The sequence below is a fragment of the Crocuta crocuta genome, unplaced genomic scaffold, assembly GCF_008692635.1.
Source record: "Crocuta crocuta isolate KB4526 unplaced genomic scaffold, BGI_CrCroc_1.0 scaffold862, whole genome shotgun sequence".
In the NCBI taxonomy this organism is placed as follows: domain Eukaryota; kingdom Metazoa; phylum Chordata; class Mammalia; order Carnivora; family Hyaenidae; genus Crocuta; species Crocuta crocuta.
This window is the reverse complement of record NW_027529584.1, coordinates 465,893-475,346: the sequence shown is the minus strand read 5'-3', so window position 1 is coordinate 475,346 and position 9,454 is coordinate 465,893. Positions and strand designations below refer to the sequence as shown.

Below are 9,454 nucleotides of genomic sequence, written 5' to 3'. Positions count from 1 at the left end.
CACGAGTGGTCAGCGGCCAGCAGGCACGCGACAGGCGCCAAGGGCTTCAAGCTTGCTTGGATTCAGAATCAAGGTCTAGTTCCAATGGAAAACACCTAGTCAAGCATCCCGAAGGACACCTGAAGATACCATCTGTGTGCAATCGTTGGAGCTGCATGTCTCGTAAAACTCGGTATTGCATTGGTGCCGCCACAGATCCGCCTCGCGGCAAACGGCCGCGTGCTCAGAACACGCGTTTGTGCTTCGGCGAGGAGCCGCGGCTCGCTCGCGGGATAGAGGTACGGCGCGCTCACAGCCACGTGTACGTGGCTTCACGCTCACTACTCGTCTGCTTACTCTCCAGTTAACGTGTCTGAGAGTAAGATTTCCTATAGTAAACCTGGTGGTTATCTTGTGCTTTTTCCGAGAGGCCAACAATGCAATATGCAGCTTCAGTTACGAGGAGGCATTGGAACATTCTCTATGTAAACGAACAACTAGCCTGTTAAGAAATATGTTCCCAATGTTGGCCTTTGAAATAGTCTTAATGGAGACAGTAGCAAATGACTTTTCGAGATGATTATTCTACTACAAATTCAGTTGCTTTACAACTGAGGCCAAGTAACGGCCTGATATTTTAGGTCCAATGAGTTTTTGAGACATATTTCTTTTTTTGTTTTTTTCTTTTTAAACCCCACAGTGAAGCCTTAAGTCTACTGCACTCGTCCGTGTAAGGTAGCTTAAGTTGGTATCTTTATAGGTATCTTCAGTTGCTCACTTACGTGAAGGCTACAGTGCCTGATTAAGGTGTGAAATGAACACTCTTCTTCTGTTTCCAAACAGATGAGCAAAAAAATAAAAATATATATATATAAAAATATAATATATAAAAACTGGCAGTGATGGAATAAAATAAAAGTGAGACACTACACATGAATGTCCTCTAACAGTCACTCATGCTCGAGGAGCCCTGTGGTCTTTGGTAAGAGAGCTGAAACCCTGCGGGCCAGGCGGCCGCCAGCGCCCCGGACGGAAGGGCTAGCCCTCCCCTGCGCTCTCAACCGAACCAAATGTGTGTCTAGGCTGCAGGCCAGGGGAAAGGCAGGTTTTTAAGAATCGAGAGGGTCTGGTTCCGTGAAGTAAATAACCTGACGTAAGAATTGCTAGGCATGACCCCCATGGAAGGGCGGAGGGGAAAAAGTCAGGGCATCTGCTTTATGGCCCAAGATACAAAAATATCAGCGCAAGGGCCGCGGCAGCCCGAATGCGGCAGAGCGGGACACAAGTCAAAGAGGCTGGGAGTGTCTGCTTACCCGTTTGGCCTTGGAGCGCGGCGGCACGTCCCCAGAGTAGTGACAGGGCACGTCGGAAAGGTAGACTTCCACGTCGTCAGGCACTTCCTCCAGGAAGTTTGAAGGGACAAGGCCTTTCTGCCCGTTAAGTTCCCCCTAGAAACACGGAAGAACGAGTTACTGTGTTTCCAAAGCCTGACTTTTTTTTTTTTTTTTAATGTTTTATCCATTTCTAGGAGACAGAGAGAGAGACAGCGTGAGCAGGGGAGGGTCACAGAGAGAGGGAGTCACAGACTGAAACAGGCTCCAGGCTCCGAGCTGGCAGTCAGCACAGAGCCCGACGCGGGGCTCGAACCCACGAACCGCGAGATCATGACCTGAGCGAAAGTCGGACGCTTAACCGACTAAGCCACCCAGGCGCCCCTCCAAAGCCTGACTTCTTGTGGGGAGCTTCCAGCAGCGTGGGCTGTGCTGGTTCGAAAGCGGAAGAACTTTCGAAAGGACCCTGGTCACAGGAATGACCTCGGGACATGCTGACGGACCTCCCTGAGGGCTGCGTCTGGCCTGAGCTGAGGCACCTGTCCTCGGGCAAGGGGCTCAGGCCGCGCCCGGGCACCGCTCGCTGGGATCACCTCACGAGCAGCCCTCGCGCCCAGGCTGGCCTCGGAATCCCTGTGGAGCTTTGAAAAGCACCATCTGTGCGGCACGCGGGTCCGGACGGACTGAACCCATCCCGGGCGATGTGATGTGGGGCAAGACAGAGGTCTGTCCCCACAAAGGTGACCCGACTCAGGTGCGACCACGGTCTCTCTAGAAAAATTCAAACAACGTAGGGAAATGAACACACCTGCTGACACCTCCTTGGAGAGGATACTGCTTCCCTTCCAGAACTTTCTCTCATTTACATATCTACGCAGGTGCATAGTTAAGGTCACCATCCACAGGACATCTGTACCGAGGTCACAGCCACCCTGACACTTGTTTCCCACTGCCCCCAACACCTACCTGCCCCCGGTGCCCAGAGCCAAGTCTAAACCTGGTGATCCCCAGTCTACACGGGAGTCCACGTCCCTCTTTACAAGTCCAGGAAATGACAGCGTGAGACGGGCAGCCGACTCCCTCAAAACCAGAAATGGCGCACAAGGACACGGCCAACAGTGTGGACAGGGAGCCGCAGGAGGGGCGAGTATTTGCACATTACTGACCTAGGAAGCAGTTAACGTCCAGAACGCAGAAGGAGCTCGGAGCTCTCAACAAGACAAGAACCCGGTTAAAAGTGGGCAGGTGCCTGGGTGGCTCAGTCGGTTACGCATCCAACTTTTGATTTCAGCTCAGGTCACGGTTTCACAGTTCGTGGTCAAGCCCCACTTCGGGCTCAGCACTGACAGCAGAGCCTGCTCGGGATTTTCTCTCCCTGTCTCTCTACTCCTCCCCTGCTTTCTCTCTCTCTCAAAATAAACAAACATTTTTTAAAAATGGGCAAGGGATCTGCATAGACACTTCCCCTAAGATTCACAAATGGCCAACAAGCACATCAAAAGAGGTGTTAATCGACATTAACACCTTAGGGAATGTAAATCAAAATCACAAGATACAGTCTCACATCCATTAATGTGGACACGACAGAAAACAAAAACAATTAAAAAAATAAACCTAGAAAACGTTGCTGAAAGCACGGGTGGACTGGAACGGCAGCTGCTCTACCCACAACCGCTGGGCGTCGCGGCGGCCCCTCGGGGGAGCACGGAAGCACCACCTGACCCAGCAATTCCACTCCCGGGTCTGGACCCAAAAGAACTAGAAGCACAGTCAGAGAGACGTGTCTCCGCACCACGCTCACGACTGTACAGTCCACGGGAGCCAAACCGTGTCCCCGCCGCGGAGCGGCATTCGGCCTGGAAAGGGAAGGGGCCTGCCACGTGCGACGCCACGGACGGCCCGCGGGGCCTGCGCTCAGCCACACGGTGAGACTGCATCCCCACGAGGCCCCAGAGCAGGCGGGTCCTCGCGGCTAGACAGCGGACCGGGCGCCGGGACTGGCGGTCCGGGGATGGGGAGGGGAAAGGNTTGCAGGCGGACGGCGTGGCGTCTGCATGACACCGTGAATGTATCCGTCACCACCGAACAGCGCATTTGATGATGAAGGCGGCCAACTGCATGTGTGTTTTACAATTAGAAATAAAAATTAACTTAAAAAGAGGGAGCCCCAGGTACCTCCCACGTCTCCCCAGCAAGAGCACCTGCTGAGCCCATGCGCACGTGCCCGGGGGCGCCCGCCCCGGCTCCGACCCTGGAGACCCCGGGCCCCTTCCCGGTGACACCCTGGTCCTCCTTCCTCAGCCGCAGCTAACTGTTCTCAGTGTCCCTTACAGACTCTCTCCAGGACACGTGCCACACGACTTCTCCCACATCCAGGGTCTCCAACCACATCTGCACGCAGGCACGTAAGTGTCCACACAGCCTGGACCTCTCGCGGGAGGTCCAGCCCCGCCAGGCCCTCCTCCGCCATCGGCGAACTTGGCTCCTTCGGGGGAGGCCACGTGGAGTAGCTGCCTGGCGGGCGGGGACCGTGTCCCGTGAAAACACAGAGTCGCGCTCAGACCCCCGTCGGTGCCGTGCTCACGTCACGCGTGCCTGCGGCTCCCAGACCCAGGACGGCCCCTGCTGGGCCCACCCGACAGAACAGGGGATGGACCCGCCTGCGCCGTTCAGGGTCTCCCCTCGTGCTCTTCCCGGCCTCCCACACGCCGTCTTAGGAGCGCACACGTCAGAAGCGTGCGCTACACTCTCGCGTGCCGTCTCTGCTGCGTGCTGCTGCATCAGACCTTCTAGCGGCCACCAGAACCTTCCAGGATCAACGGCGCGGATGCCACTCCGTCTTGGAGAGGCTCAGAGATGGCCTAGTCACACCCTCAAGGCCAGTATTTTCCAAGCACATTTTTCTCCCCACTGTGTTCCCAAGACACCCGCCACCTGAGGCAGAGTCTGGGGGTCCTCCCTGGACAACACCCTCACCCCAACTAAAGACCTGAGCTCTGGCTGACACAGCCGCCAGCTTCCGCCAACTTTGCTCCGTCTGCTGGACCAGCCCACGGCCCGTGCCCTGGCCTCGGGCTCCCACCTCCGTTCAGCCCTCGGAAAGGACACAAAGGCTGACGCTGTCCCACTCGCAGACTCTTTACAGGCTCAGCCAGAAGAACCAGGGGACGAAGCGTGGGCGGCCTCACAACCACCGACCTGCAAGAATCAGGAGCTGCACGGAGTGGGGACCCTGGAGTCCCACATGTGCCTGAGGCTGTGACCTCGCTGGGCTCAAAGAGAAAGCTGCCTTACAGAGGACTTGCTGGTTTCCCAGCTACTCTGATAAAATGAAGGGGGGAGGGGTGGGGAGCCTGGTGCAAGATGGGGGCCCTGTCCCGAAGGCACCGCTGCACCGGCCCCCGCAGGGCTGCCAGCTCGGCGGCCCGCGGGCTGGGAGGACGGCTCTCACAGGAGGCACGCGGGGCGGGAGCCGCCCGTCGTGGGCACTTTCTCCTCCTCAGCAGGTGCCGGAGCCCCACCCCCAGGAGCGCCGAGGAGGGAGGCCGGGCCCCCAGGGCGACCGGGCGGGGACCCCCTTGCCCAGAGCCTGGGCCGGCGCTGCCAACGCCCACCAGCCCAGGGACGCTCAGGGAGGAGCCCTAGGCTCTGTCGGTGTGAAATCATTCATTACCTTTGCTTTCTCCCGTATGAAAATACACTTGTTACCTGACAAATAATCAGGAAGTTTAACTGTTCGGTATGTGTTTGGATGAAAGAAAATTGTAAATGTTAGAATGTGGGAGGTGCCTGGGGGGGCTCAGTTGGCTAAGCGTCCAACTTGGTTTCAGCTCAGCTCATGATCTCACGGTTCGTGGGTTCAAGCCCCACATCGGGCTCTGTGCTGACAGCACGGGGCCTGTTTGGGATTCTCTCTCTGCCCCTTCCTGCTGCTCCCTCTCTCTCAAAATAAACAAACTTTAAAAAACAAAGAACGTGTTGGGGCGCCTGGGTGGCTTAGTCGGTTGGGCGTCCGACTTTCGCTTGGGTCATGATCTCGGGGTTCGTGGGTTCGAGCCCCGCGTCGGGCTCTGTGCTGACTGCCAGCTCAGAGCCTGGAGCCTGTTTCAGAGTCTGTGTCTCCCTCTCTCTCTGACCCTCCCCTGCTCACGCTGTCTCTCTCTCTCTCTCTCCTAGAAATAAATAAAAAACAAAAAAACAAAAAACAACGTGAAAACGTGTACTGTGTTTACAGCTTAGATACGTGAAAATACTCCTCTCGGAAGAGAAGGGACAGTGAGAGGCACAGCACAGCCTTTCTGCATTAAACAGGACTCCGCGAACGGGACGGCGAGGCAGACAAACCTTTCAGAGAGCCGTACACGCTGTGTACCTAACTTTGGGGGCAAGAACAGTGAGCAAAAACAGCGATTACAAAATGGATGAAATGGTGCTTCCTAAGGTTTCAAAAACTTACATAATAAAATCCATCTTCATCGATTTCGCCAAAAACAGTAATAATGTCTCCCGTGCAAAACGTAAGCTCTGCCTGCAGAGAAAGGACATCAAGTTAATGACACTTTCCTGTACAAACTGGTCGGGTTTGTTTTCGGAGTTCTCCATGATCGCCCTAAGCATTTCCTTTTTCTCATTATTTTGGTGTGGAGCTGCGCCTTCAATTGTCGGGGAGGAAAGGCAGGAGCCCACCAAGCGCTTCTGTAAGCCCAGCTCGACGGGAGACCCCCCGGAACGAAAAGCGCCCCAGCACTTGGTCCTAGGCCACAGCTCAAGACCCTGCTGGGCTCCCCTGATCAAACTAGTCAAACAGTTAACTCGAAAAACCCTGGTCTCCAGGGAAACGTGCTCTGCGGCCTGGGGACCATTACGTACGTAGCCTCCCCGCTCCCCCAAGCGCCAAGACAATCTTGACTCCACCCTTAGTAACACGTCCACCGAGTGTCCGCTCGGTGCCAGGCACTAGTGGAAGACACGAATAAACAAGACAAAGTAAGTGCACTTTTATCTCTGAACGTGGACCTGAGGGAGGGAGGCCTGCACCTGAGGCCCCGAGTATGGATCGACCTGCCCAGAAGCGCCCGGAGAGCCGAGCTCGGCGTCTGCACCGCGGGCTGCGGGTGGGTCCCTTTCTGTGTCATGGTGCTTCGTGGCCACACCGGCCCAGGCCACGTGCAGAGAGGACACCGGACCTCTCCCTCGGCTTCTCCTTGCATGTGGGAGGCTCTTACTGCTCCACTTTCGCTTGGGCTTTATCTCCCTCTTCAAGACGACCCTCTGGAGCCGCCCCCAGTAGGCCAGGATCACAGCCGCCCTGCCCAGAGCGCCCAGGATGGGGCCCCTCAGCCACAGGGCAGCGCCTGCTGTGCCACCCCCCCCCCNTGCCTATATACGTGCATGCACACACGCCGGTGTAGGTGTTTGTGTGTGCGCCTACGCAGACACACACAAGGGACAAGTGAACGCAGTGGCCACACATCCCTGCGGCTGTCCCCCCCCCCCCCCCCGGCTCCCTAACACCAGTCACCGCTCTGCTAGCGCCCCCTGCGGACTGTGCCAGGGAGCAGGCTCTGCGCCTGCAGTGAAACCGCTCGAGGCAGTACCTCGACATCGATGTTCGGGGAGCTCTCCCTCGGGTCGTAGTCGTACAGGGCCACCACCCTCCGGGTCGCCCCCGGGTGCCTGCCGCCTCTCCGGCTTCTCTCTGTTCACACACAAGGAGAAGAAAGGTGTGTCCTTTCAGAAGGAGAGGCGTCTCCCCCCTCGCCCGGAGCNCCCCCCTCAATTCTGGTGACATTTTCATTTCCCCGCATGTCCATCAAGCCGGGAGACTTAAGTGAAGCAGGGCAGTCTCCGGAACAGGAAATCCAAACGACCCAGGACCCTGCTCCTGGAGGAAGTCGGCATTTGTGCGTTTCTTCCAGACACAGCCACTTTGTGGCTAGAATTGGTTTCTGGAATCCATACACATGAAAACCATAGAAGGCAGGTATTTTGAAAGCACCTGAAGTTGGTTCTGAGCCCTTTCAGGGGTTTTCAGCAGGCGCAGGGCCCGGCTGTGCAAAGTTCCAGAGTCACCCACGCCGCCGCTCCTGCCCCGAATGTCAGCCTTAATTTAAAGAAAGCAGGACACCTCTGTAGGCGTGTGACCGTGTTTCCCTGGAACCGAGCGGAGTTATTTCAGGGGTTAATTACAGCACGCCCAAGAGCGTTAGTTTTCCAGGACAAGTTGCAAGTATGAGTCCCTGCAGGGGACATTACAAGGAAAGTCACCCTTTCCAGCGTACACTGCCTGCACTCTGAGGAGCTCACCGGGTCCTGTAACCAGCGCCAGCAGCAATCAAGACGTAGGACAGTTCTGTCACCCCCCAAAATTCCCGGATGCTTCTCAGATGTCACCTCCGGCCCCAGGTAACCACTGGTCTGTTTTCTGTCCTGATACGTCTACCTTTCCAGAATAGCATTTAAATGGAATCATCCCAAATGTAGTTGTTTTAGAAACTGGCTTCTTTAATCGGGACAATGCACTTGAGACCCACTCGTGTGATCGCGTGTATCAGCACTCCCGCTCTCACGGGTGAGGAGCGTCCCCTGTGTGGACAGTTACTCGATCTGCTTACCAGCGGAGAGATACTGAGTGTCACGCTATCGGTGATGCCCAGTCAAGCCAGCCCTGTGCAGGATCTGAGTGGAAAGTTCTATTCCTGTGGGGCAAGTACAGAGGAGGGGACGGGATGCTGTGCTAAGAGAGTGTCCAGCTCTAGAAGGACCTGCGCGTCTGACTGCAGAGCGGATGCCCCCCGCGGGTTCGCCTCCAGCACACAGTGTGCTGGCTGCTCGGTGCACCCCCGGTGGCTGTTCCCACAGGTGAGGCCGGGCTTCCTCTCATGACTTGAATGTGTAGCTATCACGTGTCCTCCTTGGTGAATGTTCTCTTCCATCTTTCTTCTCTTATTTTGAGAAAAAACCAGGACAGAGCGTGAGCAGGGGAGGGGCAGAGAGAGAGGGAGACACAGAATCTGAAGCAGCTCCAGGCTCCGAGACTTCAGCACAGAGCCTGATGTGGGGCTTGAACCCACGAGCTGTGAGATTATGACCTGAGCCAAAGTCGGACTGAGCCCCCAGGTGCCCCTGATCTCTTCAATCTTTTGTCCACATTTTATTGGTCATTTGCTTTCTTCTTGTTGAGTTTTGAAAGTTCCTTACATGTTCTCTAAATTCAAGCCCCTTCAACTGGGTCATTTGCAAGTATTTCCCTCCAGCCTGCGGCTTCTCTCCCGTCTCTTCGTGCTGTTTTTCTCAGTCCAGAACAACCGGTGTGTCAGTCCGCCCCCGCGGCAGGGACAGAACACCACAGCCTGAGGCCTCATGTGGCAGACGGTCACTTCTCGCAGCTCTCGAGGCTGACGCCCAAGACCAAGGCGCCGGCAGATTCGGGGTCTGGTGGGACCCACGTGCCGGTTCACAGGCGGCGTCTTCTCGCCGTGTCTTTACAGGGTGGGCGAGGCGAGGGACGTCCGTGGGGCGTCTTTAGACGGGCAGTCGTGCCCTTCTGACGGCTGCACAATCATGACCTCAGGCCCCCAACAGCTATGCTTCCTGACACCATTGCTGTGGGGCTGACATCCTAACTTAACATTTTAGGGGGACACAACATCCAGTCAAAAACCCCCTCAAAGCAGTAGTGTGCTCTCTAGATGGCACAGACTTCAGTAAGCAAGGCTACGCTTCATCTTCCACTTGAAAGCCGTCTGTGCATGTGGGGACATTCAGAGCACGTATGGACTATACAGCCTGGTTTGTAGAGTGGATTTTGCCCCCAAAAGTGGATGGTTAATTTTCGGATTCCTTTGGGACATTTATTTTTAATGTTTATTTTTGAGAGAGGGAGACAGAGTGGGAGTGGGAGGGGCAGAGAGAGAGGGAGACACAGGATCTGAAGCAGCTCCAGGCTCAGAGCTGTCAGCACAGAGCCCGACGCGGGGCTCGAACTCATGAACTAACTGCGAGATCGTGACCTGAGCCGAAGTCGGACCCTTAACCGACTCAGCCCCCCAGGCGCCCCTCCTTTGGGACGTTTAAATGGTGGAGCCTGACCCCACCCACAAGCCTCCAGCTCTGAGCTGGTGGCGTGGCTGGGGGGGGCCTGC

General features: G+C 56.2%; 1 protein-coding gene across 1 annotated transcript in view; it reads right to left on the bottom strand.

The window, feature by feature from the left end:
• The window catches only part of RIMBP2 (RIMS binding protein 2), a 93,820-nt gene that overhangs the window by 853 nt on the left and 83,513 nt on the right, over positions 1 to 9,454 (bottom strand). The window contains exons 18-20 of the mRNA XM_077761720.1: positions 6,908 to 7,008; positions 5,767 to 5,838; positions 1,293 to 1,427 (exon numbers count right to left, since the gene is read on the bottom strand). Coding sequence (XP_077617846.1) covers positions 1,293 to 1,427; positions 5,767 to 5,838; positions 6,908 to 7,008 — 308 coding nt within the window. The remainder of the gene's footprint in view (positions 1 to 1,292; positions 1,428 to 5,766; positions 5,839 to 6,907; positions 7,009 to 9,454) is intronic.